The 21,412-nt window shown below is 45.2% G+C and overlaps 1 protein-coding gene across 1 annotated transcript in view; it reads right to left on the bottom strand.

Annotated features, from left to right (window-relative positions):
* Nucleotides 1–19,467: 19,467 nt before the first annotated feature.
* rps6kc1 (ribosomal protein S6 kinase polypeptide 1) overlaps nucleotides 19,468–21,412 on the bottom strand; it is a gene marked incomplete at both ends in the record, with an annotated part of 58,312 nt that continues 56,367 nt past the window's right edge. Inside the window, one exon of the mRNA XM_080514055.1 lies at nucleotides 19,468–19,557. Within this exon, the coding sequence (XP_080370181.1) occupies nucleotides 19,468–19,557 (90 nt within the window). The remainder of the gene's footprint in view (nucleotides 19,558–21,412) is intronic.

Here is a 21,412-nt window from a genome sequence, read left to right as displayed (position 1 = left end):
CACACACACACACACACACACACACACACACACACACACACACACACACACACACACACACACACACACACGCGCGTGCATGTGCACGCATGCACACACACACATGCTCTAACACAAAAGGTTCATTGTCTGGTCCTGTGGGCCCGCTAACCCATCCTTTTTAATCTGAGATTATGGTATTCCCATCGTGATGGCAACAGAGGAAACAATGCTTTATTTCATGGGAGGAAATGTGCAATAATGATGTTAACACCTCAATCTGCCTTATTTAACCATTACATATGGTCTCTCTATCTGCCTCTCTCTCTTTCTCTTTAGCTCTTTCGTGCACACACACACACACACACACACACACACACACACACACACACACACACACACACACACACACACACACACACACACACACACACACACACACACACACACACACACACACACACACACAAGCACACACATTTGCAGAATTGATTTTAGGATTTCTATGCAAAACCCGTTAAGAATGATTCTAAATCTCTTTAGAAATTAAATCTAAATCTCTAAATTTGAGGAATTTAGTATTTTTTTCTGTGTGTGTGTGTGTGTGTGTGTGTGTGTGTGTGTGTGTGTGTGTGTGTGTGTGTGTGTGTGTGTGTGTGTGTGTGTGTGTGTGTGTGTGTGAATGAGCAAGCGCCTTCCGGCCTTGCTGTGAGCATACACTATATAGTGTAGCTGCTCCCATGGGGTGTAATCTGACACTAAAATCATCCATTAACACACTATTGCATCTATTCTTCTCCGATGTGTCACACTTCCATGGGCCATTTGTGGTTGTAGTGTTTTGGCTTCGGAGCCCCTTCAGTGCCGTTCACAGTAACAGGAAGCTGCCTTCATACATAGCAAAGTTTCATAATCCTTCAGTCTGAACTGAAAACACTGGCGACGTAACTTTGAGTTTCACTTTTTGACAGAAAAGTGGGCGTTTATTTGTTGACATGGCAGTTGTTGGGTGTGTCGCGCGGTCGAATGCTGTTTGAGCCCAAAGATCTGGATCACACCGGCTGCTTCTGTGTTTGAGAGGTAACGGTGTGCTGGTCTGTGAATAAGACCTCTGCTGATGGCTGTATTTTTATTGTGAGGCCCCAGGTGCTGCCAGCGTCACACATGGACACCCGTGGCACCGGTGTCCTGGCACACACTGGCCAGCCAGAGAAGGGCCAAGATGTGGTCTGTGTGTGTGTGTGTCTGAAAGAGAGTGTGTGCACGTGTATATGCGTGCTTGCATGGTAGAAACAAGTGCTGGTGAGGCACGTATGGGTGGAGTGAGAGTCTTCTGCATCACGAAAAGTCAGTCTTGGTCCAGAATGTAAATGAGTATAATGAATATACACGTATTACTATTGCAGCTATTTATATCTAAAATAGAATTGTTTAAGGCTGTGTTATTTCTAGATGTTTAAATAGTCAATAGTGAAAAGAAAGTAGGTAAATCAACACTAAACACCATGAAATAAAATCTATATCATCAGCATTGCTATGTAAACAAATAACAGTTAATATAGCCTTAAATGACTTTTCATTGTTTATTTCTGACCATTTAGGTAGTGCTTTTTAATTTCAGCAGCATTTAATTACTGTAATAGTGCAGTTTTAAGTGCATGTGGATGTATGTTTGCACATATGTATGCATGCCGACATGTCAGGATGTGTGTGTGTGTGTGTGTGTGTGTGTGTGTGTGTGTGTGTGTGTGTGTGTGTGTGTGTGTGTGTGTGTGTGTGTGTGTGTGTGTGTGTGTGTGTGTGTGGTGTGTGCGTGCAGCACGCCCGTACTTGCACGTCCGTCCGTGATTGTGTGTACCAGATGTCTGATCAGTAATCATTTAGCAGTGGGCTAATGCAGCCTCCTTAACCCAGGGGCCTCATAAGACCGACTCTGGCCCAGCCCTTCTCTCTGCCACTGACAAATCCATTACCCAAAACAAGGACATCAAATGTCAGCGCGCACACAGATTGTATATACTTGCTCCAAACCGCATTTGATTGATGCCGTGAACGGAAAGTATCTCTTTGAAAGGCTGCAATTAATATATAAGAGGAATCCTCTGCAAGCAATGATTATCGACAATGATTAGTTTTTAATTTAATGGCATTTGTTGGAGCAAATTTGCTTGTGTTACGTGTCGGCCGATTGGTATCTTCAGTCTCTCCGCGATTTCATCATAAAATGGACTCTTAATTTCTAACTTAATTTTTTGGAACAGTAATTGAGAGAATATAAAAAGGGATCTTCTGAGAGATTTTTCAAGCAAAGGAAGCAGCCTTTAAAGGAAAAGAAAGCCTCTCCAAAGGGATCCTGGGCATTTTGTCAAGGGCTCTGCGACCAAAACCACCATTCTACAAAGGCTTACATAAATAGCACATAAACTGCACTGAAAACAGCCTCTCAGAAGTGCCACAAAGACTGTGGCGGCTCCCCAAGGGCCCCATGGTAAGCAGCAGCGTTTACATATCAGTGGCCCTTGTGGCATGTACAGTGATCTGGCAGGTTGGGGAGCTTTGATGCTCCGTCACCCAGCAGGTCGGGTGTATCGATCCCCAGGGCGATGCTTCCTTTCTGGGCTGGCCTGCCTGGGTGACAGGGCCCCCTCCTGGAAACCTCCCTGGTGCCTGTACCCAGCAGATGGCCTCAAAGAGGAACTAGAGACACGGGGCCAACATCCAGCTCTCAAACAGAGGAGCAGAGGAGCAAATGGCCTGTTAATATTTCATACAAACACTCTCACTCATCTCAGAGCGAGGAAACGGACAGGGCTGAGAGGGAGCGCTGCACAAATGTGTGTGTGTGTGTGTGTGTGTGTGTGCCTGTGTGTGTGTGTGTGTGTGTGTGTGAGAAGACGCAAGTGTGTGCATGTGTCTGGGAGAAATCAAAGACTTTTTAATGAAATATGAATAGTTCTCTCACTCAGATCTGTTTCACCGGTAGACTTCTTGTGCATCGTAATTTGTTTGACCCAGGTAAGCTTTTGACCATGTACCCAGAAAAAAAAAAAAAAAAAAAGAAAATTAAAAAGGAAAAAAAAAAAAAATCATGGGCACATTGACTGAAACCTGCTTTTCGATGTAAGACTTTTTTATAAAAGTTTCTCCCTGGTACATGACACCCTGCTCTGTAAAATACACATGCACACAGGCACACACTCGCTTTCCCAATTACTCTCAGCGCCAGAGCTTTCCTTGAGCCTCTGCTGTATCTTGCGAGTGTAACCTGTGCGCTAATAGCCCATAACCCCTGTACAGATCAGTGGAGGTTATGCTATTTGCTGGTCGGTAATTGCCCTCTTCATCAGTACTCTGTCTGCGCAGGCAGCGGCGTGGCCAGCCCTGGGGTCCTCCTGATGTCATTAATGTGTGATTAGGGCCGGTGGGGAGCAGCAGTTAGGAGGTTAAAAAGCCCCTGACAGCCCTCATCATTGGTGAGGAAACCCTGAGACTGATGCAGGGGCCGCGCAGATGGGCGAGAGTGAGCGGCTGCCAAAGCTCTAACTTGTTATTCCTCTTCACCTCCAAAAATGAAGCCACGCTAATAAATGGCACTGACACGGGCACGCGTGTGGACAGCTGCGCTGACACAGGTATATATGCATTCATAAACACTTAGACTCGCCACCAAATGCCTCCAAGCTTTCTTAATTGAGGAGCAAATCATGCGAGATTTAAAAACAACTATTAGAAGAGCGACCCGGGGAGAGTTGAGAACTGAAAAATGCACAAAGGCCTTTCTTTTAAACTTGGGTGACAGTGATTGGACTTGAAGTGACGAGTCGGTTTTGGGAATTGAAAACTGACAAGTTAAACTTGACACAAGCAATCTAAACCAAAACCAAAAGTGTCCGCCTAAGTGCTCAATCATGTCAGGGCTTTAGGATTCCTTTAAGTTGTCATCTTTAATACATGAGACAATTTCGAGCCCCGAGTGCGCAACAAAGTCATTAAACTGCGAGGAAAGATGAAATATAAATCAGGCGTCCCTCTCTGCCCCCTCCCTAGTGAACAGGTGGCTGAGTTGAATGAGAGGGTGCGCTAACTTGGCTGTCACCATGTTTTGCAACAGAACCGCTGCCTTCTAAAGCCAAACCACCGTGAATTATACATCTATGGCAGTAATTCTCTCAGAGGAAAGAGGGGGATAGAGAGAGAGAGAAAGTGAGAAGGGGGGGCTAAGAGAGTTAGAGAGATTAATGGCTGGAGCGGTTGTTTTTGACGCAGCGATCCTTGGCTCCGCTTCCCGCCCGCCGCTTATTGGCTTTTCAGAGCACATTTATTTATTTCGTTAACAAGAGAGAGCGGCCACGTCGCTGTCACTTTTTTGGCTCACTCAGTGCCACAGCAGACTTGTCATCTCCTGCACCGCGGCGTGCGCCTTTGAACCCGGCCACGGACTACAGAGTGAGAATATTAATAGTGCAACAAACAGGACTTTAAAAATAGCCCAGATCTGTCAGAGGCCAAGTGTCACTGACACTTTTTGTCTGGCAGACTGACCCAGAGGATAAAAAATAAAAAGAAGAAGAAGAAAAAGTGTTGAGGCACATAACGCGTGTTGTTACATGGTTTCTGACATGTTGTCAAGGATTCACGAAGCAAACAATCATAACTCATTATCTCATGTAAACCAACAAATGTGACTTATGTTTTTTTTTTCTTTTTAAATCTTACAACCTTTTTCCCCAACAAAAATGCCGTCAGGGTTGTTCAATAGCCACTTCCAATCTCCCAGATGATCTGTACTCACCCGTCCTCAATAACTCTATTTTAAAAGATGATTATGTCAAATCGGACACTGAAGATTTAGTATAATCGATGCACCTTCATGTCTTTCCTGCCAAGGCCTCCCGCTCCTCCATTCTATCTTTTTTTTCCCGGTTTGATTCCAAATCTCTCAAAATCCATATGTCGATAAGACACCAAACCCCAAATTGCTCCCAATGGATTCACTGAGCACCTTGCATATCAGCTGTCACCATCAGTGAGGAAACGTGTGTGTGTGTGTGTGAACGGGTGAACGTGATTAACAATGTAAAGTGCTTTGAGGACTGTTGAAGCAGGAATAGCGCATTAAGTGACATTCCATAGATAGCTAGATAGATAGCTAGATAGATAGATAGATAGATAGATAGATAGATAGATAGATAGATAGATAGATAGATAGATAGATAGATAGATAGATAGATAGATAGATAGATAGATAGATAGATAGATAGATTTTTGCAGACTTAATTATGAAATAAGAATAAACAAGAAGCTTCAAGCAGCTTCAAGCAGAGAAGGCTGAAGTCAGATCAAACCCGGGCTAAGTACTATCTGATATGAATAGTCAATCCATAGACTAATCTGTATTCAGCCTCCCAAGGGAGTTCACACAAAGGGCCATCACCGGCTTAGCCAATAAACTTATTCAAGTCAGTTTCAACACGGCGCAGCTTGTTCCAACATAATCTGTCCGGGAGGTTGTGACCTCCACATCCCCTGCCTGCGGAATAAAGAGGACCTCAGGTCGGGATGACAGGAGAAGTCTTCCAAGGAGTTCATGTTACCACATGTCATAATAACAAGAAGCTACTGTTCCCCCGCCAGGCTCCTTCCCCCTTTGTCTTGGAGGGGCTCTGGACAGGGGCAGACAGGACGCGCTGGCAGAGCTGAAACTGAATATTATCATTGGGGGGAATCTTGTTTCATGTTACTGTGCACCCAGCTAGCAGGGTGCGCGGCTACATCACCTGGCAGGAAGGGTTCACTTATGAAAACTGTCAGGCGAGTTGGGCGCGCGAGTTAAACCGTTTTCAAAGCAACACCTTTCCAAGTTCCCTCCCTCGACCTGCCATCTTATTTATAGGTTCTCCACACCTTTCGCTTATTGTGCATTCACACACCGGCCTTGGCCGCTTAACTCCCCCCGGCTCACCCTGAATGGCGATTGAGAGGTCAATATCTCACTTTACCACCAGCTACACTTTCCTCTGTCACTCACAGCTCCCACTCCATTCAAACAGCAGGTTAGCCCAACAAAGGAGACCGCAGGGGAGCTGCCTGAGCCTTCCGCTTAGGCACACACACACACACACACACACACACACACGCACACGCACACAAAACACACGCTCACTCGCACACAAACACACACGCAAGCCGGACAGTGCGCGTTACGGCGCTGCTTGGAGCCCTGACGGGTGCTTTGTGCTCGTCCGTCAGCCAGCCCCTGGGTCCTGAAGATACCTTCAGTCAGCGAGGCTGGCTCCCTGAAAGGAGGGATTCACACAGCTCTGAAATATTGATGCCAGGAGGGCACCTGGAGCACGCCGACCTTTTGACCTCCCCTTTACATTCTTCCAGGAGGAGGGAAGGTAACAGAGATGGCGGGAGGAGGTTCGGTGTGTGCGAGGTGTGGCCAAAGAAAATTTCAGAATGAATTTGTGTGGTCAATGATGTGCAGATGTGCGGCTATACGAGACAGTTCTGATTGCATACGACAACCTCTGTGGGGGAATTTTAGTCTCACACAGAAAAGTTTACGCATAAATTTTTAGGCTGATTACCTTCATTTAACAGAATAATCTAAAAGCATTACCAGAGGACAGATAGCGTGGAGTTAGCCTTTGACTCCAGGACAGAGAAATGGAGTGATGAGAGAGAAAGATGGATAGGGGGGGAGAGGAGGGGAGAGGAGGAGAGAGGGAATGGGTCGGAAGTTTGACATTCCTGTGGGCGATGTGTGTCTCGTCAGTGAACGCGTTTGGATTCTTTTAACGGGAGTCGATACCCCCTTCCGCTTCCCAAGCACTCACTGTGAGCTGAGCTGGGGTAATGCCATTGAACAGGGACAATGGGACCTCTTAAAAGGCAGCTTTTAACTGGGTGTGTGCACGTGGATATCAATACTGCCGATAGTTTTCCATGTAAGAAGATCAAACACAGAGACACTGGGTGAAATCTCAGTGAAGAAACAGGCAAATAAACAAAATGACTTGAGGGAGTTTGTTTTAAAGAGAGGAAAGTGTTTCTATTGTGCTGTTGTACAACATACAAGCTCTCGCTCTCTGTCTATGCTTTTCTTTTTCTCCCTTTTTCTCTCTGTCCCCCACTCTTTCTTTTTGCTCAGACACACATGCTCCAGCACAAGCTCTTCAAGTTTAAAGCATGCGATTCAAAGGCGCTTGGGTGCCTGTATCACTGCTTTAGACAAAAGCGCCGGCTCTTAGGAGATAGAGGGGACATCTGAGGCAGAAAGAATGGGGGAGACAGGAGCAGAGAGAATGAAAGCGAAAGAACGACGAGGGTGAACAGGGTTAGAGAGACTAAGGGTGAGACAGAGAAGGAGAGAGTGAGTGAGACAACAGAAGAAGAGAAGGAGGGGGCGCGATTGCACGCTTTCAACTGCCTTTTGTGGGCCTCTCTGCAGATGTCACCAGCTGTTCCCCTGCACGGAGGGTTCCAGAGCGTGGAACATCGCCTCCGGCCCCGTCCTCGGCCACCTTTCAAGTGTCAATCAGACAGAAGGGGTTGGGGGGGGGTGGTGACTGAGGGGTGGAGGACCGGTTGAGGGACAGCAGAAAGGGGGAGTTCGGTGGAAGGGAAGCAAAGGGGGCCAACAGACTGGGCTTCGGTCACTGTCCTGAGAACGGTGCCAGCGATTTGCCATTGATTTAGCCCCCCCACCCCAACCCGCTCAATAACAGAGAGAGGATGGAGCCAGCCGTGTGCGGCGTGCAGACAAAAGAGGCCCGTGGGCAAGGTTAGCTGGAGATCACACGGCTGCTAGGCTGCTGCTTCCACAGGGCTACTGTTAGCCATAGTGTTAGTGATTAGCGATCGCTGATGCCCTTCACACAACCCCTCCTCCCCACCAGCGCTCCTTGGTTCAACACATGCAGGACCGTGAGGGTGACCTACGATTAGATGTGTGTGTTGTAGCGGGGAAGGGGGAGTGCAGAGCGGTGGGAGCAAGAAAAGTTGTCATTGCGAGTGAACAAGCAAACATAAAAGAGGCTGACATATGGTGTGATTGACACTGAGACAAACAGTGTCTAACGAGGAGGAGAAGGTGTGCTTAACACCGCTTAACCTTGGAGCGTCTAGTCGGCTGACATAACTCCAAGACACTTTTATTGACGACATCAATATCTACTGTACAGGACCGGGCGTATAACCTTCTGATCCAGCCAGGGATGATGGCACTGAAACCCGCTGCACAAAGCCATTTAATCACCCAGACAGGGTCAGTGGCAGAAACCCACAGACAGGAACCCAAACAATACTTCTACGGTTTACTTTGGCAGACAAGTTTGCATCTACAAAAAATGGTGCGGCTGTCACATTGATTTGACATAATTCAAAGCCTGTGAAAACACACAGATTCCCTTGTTTTATTGACAGCCTAAGAGTCACAGACTCTCGGTGTATCTTATCAGGCAGTGTAAGTGGCTCTATTATACACACTATTGCTGCTGCCCTGCTGATAACCTCTGTACCGAGGCAGTAAAACAAAGGCCTTTGAAGAAGAGAGGAACCAGTGGATTTCATTTGATTTATGTCCCCTAAAAACAAGACGGCTGTACAGAGGTCCCAGACCATGGTTGACCTTAGGCTTTCCTGTCACCTTCTCATGCGTCTATATGTTGGCTACTCAGTAGAGGATTAGGAAGCAAAAACATATCCAGGCTACAAGTACACGGAGAATAATATATGGCTGTTCTGAAGGGCAAGTATCAGAAGTGTCAAGGGAAGGCAATAAAAAAAAAAAAAAAACTCATTCAAGAGCACTTGAACGGCCATGAAGTTATGCTACCATATGTAATGTTTTATATTTATTGTGATCAGATAAAGAATTCTAAGATGTGTTGCATTGTTTGTGTTTATGGACTCCAGACTGTCTACCTCCAAGAGCTGTGGATTGAATGAGGGGAAACTGTTTATATATAGAAAACTTTTTGATATAGTTGTGTGCTGTGCATTTAATATACTTTCAATGACTTGTGCTAATCTTAAGGAAAGGGGCTCTCAATGTTAGATACGCTATCACCGTGGGAAGCATTATGGGATAGGATAGGATTTTATGTCATTTTCTTTAAATAGTCAATAGACATTTGCATCTTATAATGATCACATAGTGATAATCTTTATATGATTTGTATCAATTACTTCTTGTAGTTTGTTCTCATTACAGTTCAGAATTTATTTCCTGGCAGGTGAACCAGAGATGACCTCTCTTCACATTGTCGTTAAAAACAAAAGGAGGCCAAATCACTCGTCTGTCACACATGTAGCAAAACACAACTTCAGTCAAAGGGCCACCACTTTTTCCAAGGGGTAATATCCTTGAGCATTAATCACTTCAGTCATAAATCAAAAGAGCATGACCATCCCTCCACTTCAACATCCCGCTGCATCGCTCCTACCCCTCGCCCCCTCCTTTCCCTGCCATGCATAAACTCTGCTGTCTCCACCATCACAAAAAGTTGAAAAATCATAAATCAAATGAATGACCTCAGCTATCCTGCCACACGCCATCAGCTCCCCTCGCTCCCCCCACCCACCCCCCACCCCCCCCGCCAGACCATAACCCTTTTATCCTCCTCGACCTTCTACCCATCAGAGTTCATCAAACGCGTCAGAAATCAAGAGTGGCTTCCTCAATATTTCCTCATCACCCTCCCTCCATCTCCCGGATTTGAAGCCACCGCTGACCGGGCCCCACACCCACCGCCAATTTGAGGTCACGCGTTCACCGAGGGGTCTCGCGGCTGGCCGGCTGATTGTGTCTTTGTCTCACCCAGTCTGAAGTTAACTTTAGGAGGCTACACTTTATGCCTGCGGAGGTGGCCCCGTGGTCACAGAGTCCTGTGTTTTTGTGATCCCCTCCTGCAGAAGTGCAAAATAGCAGGAAACGTATATCTGTCATTGTCCATTCAGGAGATCACCTGTAAGGAAACGAAGCGGCCAGCCAGTGCTGACACAATCATCCCTGCGCCTAGCAACACATCCTGGTTCCGGCCCAGACGCGAGGGACCGTACAGTACGTCTGAGCTGCTTTGCTTCCTGCCCCAGAAGGCGGGGGGGGGGGGGGGGGGGGGGGGGGGGGGCAGCAGGTTACAGGCTGAAGGGGGAATTCTGAAGAGAAAAAAAATACATTTGCTGTTGAATGATTGAATGGATCATTGAAAGCAAAGTTGAGCGAATCAGATCATATCTTACTTTTCCATTCCTTTGAAGTAAACTAATTCAAAACAAGTAAATGTTTTTTTGGGGGGGGAATAAAATGTCAACCGATGAAGTCATACCTCCAGCATGACATATTGACAATTTGCTTCAATTCGTAGATTAAATATAATTCAAGTGTCCCAAATAGAAAATGACCTCATTAAACCAAAGCAACAGCAGCTCTGTGTGACTCGCTATCTTCTGACAGACCTTGAGCTCCTTCAGTCACGCATGTTTTCGGGTTCCAATTTTTCTTGAACCTGACTCAGCAGACAGCCCCCGTTTGATCCCCCTTGTTGTTGTGATGTCGTGTTCCGCACTTCTCAAAGAGTACCAGGAAACGCTGGCCCCTGGAGGGATAGGAAAGAGACCGTGTTTATCCTGAGCAGAACCCACACTCGTGACTACGACTCGGCCTTGCACCTGGCCCCAGTGACGTGCCATGCGCACACACTTTGGTGCCCTGTGCAAAATGCACGAACCATTCAAGATTGGGCCAAAGGGTCAAGCAGACAAAGAACCCTACCCAAATGCAAGAAAGTCATTAGAAGTGAGAACACCATTCAACAGATGATGCTGGTGTTTATCACCAGCTCAATTTACAGATTTAAATTTTAAAAGCTGTCTTCTATTTATTACTACCGTAGATTCCCCATCACTAGTTTGAACAATCTATCACTTGGTTAATTCTACTTCACAATGACAAGAAGAGCTGACAATGTAGGATGGAAACCTGACGACACGATGAACACTTGACCGTCATTCTAGTGAGAACTTTCTGACAAATCCTGCTTAAAACATAAAAATGCTGAAGGATAATGAGGTCAGTATTCAGGCTGAAACTAAAGATCACGTGAGCTTTAGGTTTGGCTTACAACACTTGGGTTACCGTTTGTACTGCCCCAGTCAAACTCTCCACACATGAGGTTGGAGCGGGTTCACACTCGGTGCAGATCTTGACCACTCGGGAGCTCTCTGTGAACAAAATAATAAGAGAAGCTTCAAGCAACGCTTATTCGTTAATGCACAGGAAGCAAAAGATGTGGAGAATGTATCACTGAGATGAAGGGGAAAGTTAAGGTTTGAACGTATCACGTTGTGTACTATGACTTAAAACCTGTGGAAATATTATTGGTATTCTAAATACAGGTGGGCAATGAGCAGGGTGTGATTTGCTGGAAAAGATGGGGGGATAGATCCCTCTCTAGTGGTTGAATGGCCTCTTCTGCTGAATTAGTCAACTGTGTGTCCACTGCATGGACATTCAGGCTACTTCATCAGCAGACCAGACCACACAACACTGAATAAATGTCTTCAAAATGTGAGTGAAGCAGAGCTGTCTCGTGGACTTACAGTGAAAAACATGTCTCAATACCTTTCTCACACAATGTTAAAATGCTTATTCAAACCAGTGGGATTTACCCCCCCACCCCCTTGCAAAAATACGTCGGCTACTTTTACAAATCTAAATTTATACTTGGAAATGGAAATGTTGACCCTCCAAACCTATGTAACATTATACAAATACACAGGTTGTATATTGTCTAATATATTATATCAAATCCAGTCCAGCACCATGGATTTGTATTGTGTGAAGAAGAAGAAAGAAAAAAAAAGAAGAGCTCTGACGTCTCGTTTTTTGTGCTCGCGAGGAGTCACATTGCAGTCTGGTGGCATCAAAGACTTGCTGAAAACTTTCAACAGTCCTTTTAGTCTCCTTTTGAGCTGAAAGAACTGTGAGCAGGGTGTAGCTCGACGTCTTTCATGCTCCTTTTTTTTATTTACCCCTCCTTTTCTTTGTGGCCTCAAGTTCACTTATTCACTTACACCATTTATCATCTGCACCGTACCTTAAACCCTATTTTTTTTCCCAGACCTCTTATTCTCACATTTGATTTTGGCCAAATCTAGAGAAAAATAAAGAAATAAAATGTCCCTTGTGCTTCTCTCACAATTCTAAATGCCTCTTCTGTCTCTGTCTCTCTCTGGTGTGCTGGCTGCCAGCTCTGGAGGAGCCCTATTGTCTCTTGGACCAGCACCTGTCACCACAGCGTTAAAATGTAGAGTAGAGGGGCCGTACGGAGAAGGACGCCCTCAGCAGGCCGCTGGATCTGTGTGTAAATACTTGGATCTGCATACGAGGACACGCATACAAGTTATTCCTCGTTAAAATTAGGGAGGGGTGTACTGTAAGTGGGGTGGAGGTCATTGTGTGTGTGTGTGTGTGTGTGTGTGTGTGTGTGTGTGTGTGTGTGTGTGTGTGTGTGTGTGTGTGTGTGTGTGTGTGTGTGTGTGTGTGTGTGTGTGTGTGTGTGTGTGTGTGTCAGCGGGTATGTGAGATTAATCCACTGTGCACAGACAGTTTGAGCTGTTAAACAGCTGAGTGTCAAAGGGCTTTTATCAGGGCGAGCGGCGCCCAGACTGACACATGTGTTTCTCACACTGCTCACACACTCACATATGACACAAATGCATTAAATCACAATCCCTCTGTACTTACACGAACCAACACATGCACCATTCAAATATGTGAGAAGATGGAAAAGATATCATTTTCATTGGGAAAAGAAAAAAAAAAACAACTTGTCACCAATACAAACAAAGCAGATGAAATGGTGACCCCAGCTGCTGCTACTTGTCACTTTGAATGTACATGACAAGAGCATGTGATGAGGACGTACAGCAGCAGAGTGTGCAGACGTGCGTGCAGCAATCTTGAAGCCTTACTGTCACCAGTGTAAGTCTCAAATCTTTGCCTTTCATGTCTGTGACGTCCCGCGATTATTGAAGCTACGGTCGGTATTATAATCTATTAACGTCTATCATCTCTGGAAATACCAGCATCATTCAAATCGCAGTGGGATGGAAAAACAAAATTCACTCACCTTTTACCCTGGCAGTACTTTATATGACAGTTTGGTGCGCATGGCTGTCATCTGTGTGTATTCTGCCTGTGCAACCATGGCATGTGCCTGGAGGCACAGAAGAGAGTTTTCCCTATTGCTCAAAGCTTTGCAGGAAAACAGAAGAATGTCCACCTGCTCCTCCTCAGCTTGACCAGCCTTCACTGTTAAGAAACATTAACTGCTGCAGGTAAGCCTAAAAAGAGTTCAGATGAAACAACTTGTATCTCAAAACACTCACATTTGCCCTATTTAAGAGATTTTTTGTTCCTAGAAACGTCCTTATAACAGAGAACCGGAAAGAGAGCAGGAAACAAGAACAATTTCTTGTGATTGTAATTGTGCAAGATGAGGCGTCGCCTTCATCAGTGTTTAACAAGTGACTTGCTGCTTCTTTTTGTCGGGACGTAATAGCCTAGCATAAGCTGCTTAGTATCCAGACTTGCTATATGTTGTGACTGCATGTGAAGGTCTCCTTTTAATAAAAAAAAATTTTTCATGTCGACAACATACATACTCATGCTTACTTACCGTCGCCCACACACACACTCACACACCCACACACACATATACACACACACACACACACACACACACACACAGCCACTTGCGTGTCACTCACTCCTCCCCCAATACAGCCTACATCTTTATCAAAATAAAGGCATGTTTCAGATTATCATGCTAATGCAAAACCATTGTTTACCAAACCACTTTCCTCTGGCCTCCGAGGCCCTCCTCCTCCCTCCTCCTCCCTCCTCCTCCCTCCTTCCCTCCTTCCCTCCCTCCCTCCCTCCCGTCTCTCCCTCGCCACCCCCATCTCCGTGCGGACCTCCTGAGTGTGCATTTGCAGCCCCCAAGTCCTCCATCCAGCCATTATCTGCTCTTATCTCTTTCTAAGTCCCTGTCGCCCCTGCCCAGAAAATGGCCTCATATTGTTGCTCAGGAGGAATTAAGACGCTCTTGGCCGTGCTGAAATGCTCCCAGCAGATGTTTCGCCACTTGAGCGCTTTTTATTGCCTGCGCTTTCTTCCCTTGGAGGGGTGGAGGGAGGGCAAGAGAAGAGGAGAGATGCAGAGGAGCAAGGAGGGATGGATGGAGGGGAGGAGGTTTTAAACATTAGAAGGCCAACAGCTGGTTGCTTCTCCCTCCCAGAGTGCATTAACCTCTGTGGCCCTCTTGCAGCAGTGCCAGGACAAGGAGCCTCTCAGCATCTGGAGCTTAAGTAGGGCGAAAATATCACTGTTGGCGCGGCGAGGGGACAGCAAATCCTGGAAATAGGCTGTAAGATGGGAGAGCAGGTCATGGCACCAACAACTGTAATAGGCACAGCAGGCCGATGCACTGTGTGTCTCGGGCAAGATAAGATCACAAACTTCTACTACAAAACCATAAACTACCCTTAGAAGTTGTGCAATCTTGTGTAATTGTTCTGTCAACAGTCTTGTGTTTATTGTAAATAAGCTTGAGTTTTCTTACACGTTAAAGGAACATTCAGTGGAGCTGCGATTGTTGCTCGATGAAGATCTTGAATTGGACTGTTGCCTGTTGTCCTGGTGGTCATACATGGGACTATAATTGATTTTTATTTTTTGGCTGAAATGATGTCACTTCAGTGATAAAATATGCCAATATGCATCCTTATGGTTTATCTCTGTCAATCCACAAACTGACTGAACAAGTTCTTTTTCTTTTGTCATGTTTACAGTAAACAGTCTTCTGGCATCTTCTGATTCAACTCCGGTTTAGCTTTTTTTTTTTTACATGTTTTTTGACTTCCAGGTCTGAATTCGACTCTGAGCTTCAGTACACGTGCAGAACATCACATGCTTTTGTAGTCTGACTGTTGTGTGTAAATGCAGGAGTTCCCTGTAACCCCTGAGTCCAGTCTGCCGTGTAGCAACTGATGTACAGAAATTATGCGCCAACTATCTAATCCCGCTCAGCTGTCAGGAACCATTCAGTCGACTGTTCTCGTTTTATGTCAACTGATTTGATTTTCTCTCACTTCTCCTCTGGCAGCAGTAGCTGTACATGACCATGTACAGTGAAGTATTTACTGTCTAAAGGGTGAAAACTCTTTCTTGGGAAATTAACAAAAACCACATGATACATAACTTCAAAGTCAATCGTGTTAGTGTGAAGAGGTGAAGTAGCTATTTTCATCTACTGGCACTTCAAAGAATTCCAGCAAAAGCCGATTGAGATTCATTTTAAGTTTGCTTAAACCTTAAGTTTACCAAAACGTACTTTTTTATGAGTATTAATCTATTTATTTTTCACTTTATTCATTTATTCTGTGACGTCACACTTTTTTATTTTTACTTTGTAAAACCTTGGAGTTCAAGGATAAACAAGACGGTAGAGAGAAAATAGTCTGAATTAGCAATTTCACAGTGTACACACACACACGCACGCACACGCACACAAGTCATTTGCCATTCAGCAGCCGTCACTTTGAACGTCTATAGTGTACCTTTTCTTGAGTAAACACGCTGATTGTCTGTGCCTCTCTCACCCCCAGCAGCTGCTTCTCCTTAAGCCACTGTCGTCGCAGTCATCATTGCCTCCACCACCATCATCATCATCATCATCTTTATAATCAGCCTGCCTAAACACAAGGCAACAAAGGTAGAGGCACACAATGGGCCTCCGTGGCTTTGAGGAGCATAGCAAGGCTTAGTGAGAGAAAAGACAGAAGGTTTACTGTCCTTATTTGAATAGGTAGCCTTTGGCTCTTGCAGGGCTTGGCCTTTTCTTCATCTTTACTCAGTATTGGGTGTTGTGTGCTCAAGGGAAAGGTGTGCGAGCGTGGGTGGGTGAGATCGTGACAATAGGGGCAGGTGCTCCCGAGTTTACCTTCGTGCAGTTTGTTAGCTCATCAAAAAGACACACAAATGCACAATGCTCAAGGAGAACGCCCTCCCTCCCTCCGTCTATCTCTCACACTTGCACATTCATCCATCTTGTCTGTCACCGTGATCTTTTCCTTTTGAAATGAGTATCATATTGCTCATGTTTGAAAGTGATAGTTCTTTCACAGCTTTGCTCTTGATGACAAGCATCCCTTTCCTGTGCTGACACTCACCGTGCAAAGCAGGTGTTTGAAAAGTGTTAGTTCTGCATATCAGTAAAGTTAAATTAAAAACAGCTGAGAAGATCTTCAGGGATTGAATCCAAGCTCTCTCCAAGCACTGACTCATCAAAACCTCCCAGGTCTGCTCTAGATCCTAGAAAAAGTCTTATTAAGGTTTGGTAACTAATTCCAAGTAGATCATGGACCTCTGTTAGGAACCACACAAGACTTCACCAAAAGTATTTTCTGCATTTCACTGTATGTCAGTGAGGAATAGGCTGATGTGACTCCATCTTGTAAAGAAAATCAAATGTTTTTTCTATTTTTCTGTTTGAAAGCATCTTAATGGTTTACATTCAAATCTAGTGGAGGGATGAAGAGACTACTCATACATCTATATAGCCTCTTTGTAGATTTATCCAACTGGAGCCCATACCAGCTGAGGAAAGGTGAGACAAACAGTCACATACTCAATTGTGCACTATTGTGCGAACCGGGCGTCTCGTACAGAAAGAGACTCCTTGTATTGCTTGTGCACCTCCAGCAAGTTGTGATGTGAGGTAAGTTAAAGAAAGTACATCTGATTTAGTTTCTTTCCATTCTTCACACAATTTACCTTCATTTGCGTACCCACAACCAATGTAGCACTTTAAATACAAGTGCACGACTTCATTTAATTCTCCTTTCAGTCTTGTCTTTTAACCCTGGATTCAGAGCAGTTTGCAAGAAATGAAAAGCTTCAAGTAAAAGCTCCACATTTTCAGCCTCCATGTTCAAAACAAAGGCAGTTAATTCGTCCAAATAAGGAGCCGAGACAAAGGTACATTAAAAAAAAGTTTCTGAACAGTGAGAAATTTTTGCTGCAAAAGTTAAAATGGATTTAAAACAAAAAAAACAAAAAAAACCAAGAGCTTTTTGCAATAATTTGATGTAATTACTGTGCATGGCTGAACTCCATGCCTTTTGACTGGCCTTGTTTACCTCTTCTTCTTGAAACGCAAGGAGCATTGAGTCATTCTCTGGCAGCCGTTGGAGATAAGGGCTGAAATTGCAGGAGCAGACACTTCTCAGGCCAAGTCTCATACGGCAGCACAGCTAGAAATTAATTAAAATGGGATGGGAGCGAGAGAGGGCAAGAGAGAAAGCGAGGAGGGAGCAAGCGAGAGAAGCAGGGAGGAGAAAGAAAGAGGCACAAATGGAAAGAGATGACGAGGAAAACCGACACGCACCGGGTGAATGTTGTGTAAAACCACGGTTACGTGTCGCGTGTGCGCCTGTGTGGCGCTTCGCATGTAAACGGCAGTTGTCCTCTCCCGACTCGGGCCACAGGCAGATGAGGGGAACAGTGCGATCCCGACACAAATCCTTGGTAAGGGTCCTTTTTCCGCCTGCCCTCCCTTGCCCTTTTCTCTTTGCCATCAGCAAATCCGGGTTTCACTACAACTTAAGCACTTAGCTGTAATCCCCATGAAGAGGCGATAGCCCTGCACAAGTCACTTTTCGACCATTAAAGGCATACAATAGGGGCGTGTTAGGGACTCACTTAAATGGATTGAGCACAAAGCCTGTGCTTGATAAGTTTTTAGCTGGGAAGAATCCGCCGTTTACACCCCTCCTTTTGTGCATTCTCTTAGATGTACTTGTCTCAACAGTCTAAGCCGATTTTATCCCCCTTTTTTTTTTTTTTTGCATTTGTTTAATTCCTACAAAACAGAAAGGCTTTAGAAAAATGCCCCATTTCCTTCTTTCTCCCTCTCCCTTTTTTTTTCTCCCTTTTTTTTTATTTTCAAACAAATGTCACAGTGAAAGACTTACAATGGGGGATATCTCTATCCACTTCCTACAAGCTGAGCACAGGGGATGATGGCCTCTTCTTGATATTTCCAAAGCTCTCCCTTCAAATTAAGCCACTGCTTCTAATCTTTCGACATGAAGCATCAGTCGCAGTGAGGGGAAGTATTTTTGACACGCTTCTGTCCCTTGGATGGTGGCTGTGGAGGAAGTTGACTCCAGACACTTCAGAAAACACTAATACCCATCATCCTCCGGGGGCGAGGAAGAATGTGTTTTGATACCGCTTATCAAAGCAAGAACACTGAAACGGGAGCGGCCAAGAAAAGAGACCAGGGACAAAACAGGCATTGTCACCGCTCGTCATTTACATTCTGGCCATAGAGGCACAATTTGGAAAGACAATCCACTGTTGTATGTTGTATGTGAAATCAATTAAGGATAGAGCTCATGGAAAACTACAGCTGAAGATCAGTCCGAGGGGGAGCCCGTGTGGGATCCCCATAAACCAGTTCCACATTTTTGGAGAGAGGGATTTTTACTTAGTCAAGGGCACAGAAGTAATTTTTTGAGATACATGGAGGTCATGGCATTGTGGGGAAGCTGCAGGGCGGTTGGTAGAGCAGGTCTTCTCCCGTCCCACTCTGTAACATACATAGAGTGTCCTTGAGCAAAACAATGAAATCCAAAATACTCTTACTGAAGCACTTGAGCACCACTGAAGCAGTAACACTCATACTTTAAAAATTCACAAATTTAATCCGTGAAACTTTCCCTTCTCTGTGATCAAACTCTCAATAGGGAAATGTTCCTGAGTGATAGGTAACGAGACAGTTGGTGTCATAGGCCAAAAGAAATCTTGGCAAATGTCTTCGCACGAGTGTCACAAACTATCCGTCAGTGATCTGTCCAGTGTCCGTCAGCATTTGTACATTGCACTTGCTTGTTTGTTTGCACTCTGAGACTCTATTCGAACACATAAAGAAACCGCTTACAGTCTGGCAGACAGATAAATCCTGGCAGAGAGCGGGGAGAGAAAGCAAGAGGGACGCTGCTAAGTCGTTGAGAGCTCTTCTAATCCAGAGGTTTGAGTGTTTCCTACTGCCACTATGTCTTAAAGCAGATCTCAGTAGGAGGTGGTGAGATGCTCCGATGGGCTCAGCACCCTAATGGTTTGATTAAGCTCATCCAGCCAGGCCTTTGCTGAAGAGACTTAACCTCCATTTAAGGACTAGACAAAGGCAGGACCACAGGGACGGATAAGAGTATTAAATCTGCCGGGCTCAGGAACACAGAGATATAGATGGTACACAATGTATACACTCACACACGGTCACAGTGTGAACGTCTTGTAATATCAATGTGAACAAGAAAAACCTCAAGAAAGCCAAACTACGAAAACCTGAGTTAAAATATAGAATTAAACAAGGTTAAATGAATAAATCTGTTGATAATGTTCACTGACAATCACTGAGCGATGGGCTGCGACCACGACTGGATTCCTTCGTAACCACTGCCCATCATAGCATCTCTGGCGACTTGCATCACCAAGACGTACTGAACACGGCGAGGGCGACAAACCACCTTTGACAGGCAATATTTGTAGTCATTTTCTGGAGCTACTCACAAAGGATTTAGTTCGGTGCATCCAGTTTTTCCAAGAATCTGGACGATGCGAGGCCAACTCTCTGCAGATTGAGAACTGGTGGACCCTGCACTTGTCCAGCTGACCTTCATCGACCTTATAGGGAAGCTTTAGTTAAGAAACGGTGGCCTGTAGGGCCGAGGAACAAGCCTGTGTTGGGAGGTTTGGAGGTATGAAAGCAACGCATTGGCTTTCATAAATATGAAATACAGGTTAAAGGATGTGTTATTCGATGACAACATTATTTCTAAATCACCAGCAACATTCAAGTAAAGTGAAAGTGCAGTCTATTTGCATGAGCATGTAGTTTATGAAGGATCTCAGTAAATCTGGGCCAAAGAGAGTCACAGTGCAATGTGCTCACCTGAGCCCAACAAGATCATTCAAGTTGTACAAATTGACTTGTGACTTAATGAATGATTTAATTTTTCTATCCATTTGGAATCAGCGCAGGCATCCGGGTTTTGGTGATCCTTTTGACTTCCTGTGCTCTAAAACTGAGATTCAAAACAAGGGACAACCAAAATCAAGAAGCATTAACCAGGGTAACTTTAATCAGGAAGCGTTATATTGAGTTATATTCAACTTATTACAAGTATATGCAGGGTTTAGTTTAACAAAGTAAAATGAGCTAAGATAACTTAAAACCCCAAATACTTTCTTTATTTTTTGTAGTTTTACAGTGTATGCATAACTACAATTAAGCAAAGCCCAATTTGCTGGCATGAAGTATTAATGAGTAAAGTAATACCGACATGAGACATTAGCATGCATGAAAATAACAGGACACACAAACCAGAGTGTTGGTCACATTAGGCATGTTTTTTGGCAAATTAGGGGTTAAGTCCGCCATCTCCTCTCCCTCTCTCCCTGACTTTGTTGGCTGGGCTCTGAGGCTACTAAGTAGCAGCTGTCCACCTGGCGAAGGAAGACCCTTCGACGGACACACACACACACACACACACACACACACACACACACACACACACACACACACACACGCGCACACACACACACACACTAAATAAGACATACACACATATGTATGTCCTCTTGAAGAGAAACTCTGCCACACACACACGCACGTACATACACACACACACATGCACACACACACACACACACACACACACACACACACACACACACACACACACACACACACACACACACACACACACACACACACACACTTACTTTCGTGGAGGAGAGGCCCAGATGGTCAGGGAGGGGAACGGGTGCCCAGTGTCAGTGAGAGAGGCAGAGAGAGAAATGGAAATAGAGAGAGAGAGAGAGAGAGAGGCGGAGAGGGAGAGAGAAAGAGAAAGAGAGAGAGAGAGAGAGAGTTGGAAGGAGAGAGACGAGGGGACAGGAGCCAGAACCAAGTGGAGGAGCTGAAACAGGAAGACAACATCACACCAGCAGAGCAGCCAGCCAGGGCTGCAGACAGACGGAAAAAGGGGCCATCTCTGTTACCAAACACACACAATCTGTAATCATGTGCCGCCGCTAAACTGCCTCCTAAAGCCCAGAGCTTAATGTCAACCGTAACTTCACTTGAAGAGACGTTAGAACTTTGACTTAAACACTCGGAGAAGTTGAAAGGTGTGGGGTGTGCGAGCCAGGTGGTCACCGGCTCAGCTTATCATGAGGCCTCATCGCTAAAGGACATGCCGAGGTTGTGCCTCAATAATACAACGACGACCTGAGGAGTTTCAGGAGCAATGAGTACTCGTCTTCCTCTGCAGCATTTTGTTCTTGGACAGC

The sequence above is a fragment of the Blennius ocellaris genome, assembly GCF_963422515.1.
Source record: "Blennius ocellaris genome assembly, chromosome: 18".
NCBI lineage: Eukaryota > Metazoa > Chordata > Actinopteri > Blenniiformes > Blenniidae > Blennius > Blennius ocellaris.
The sequence above is the reverse complement of the archived record's forward strand: the minus strand, read 5'-3'. Positions and strand labels throughout refer to the sequence as shown.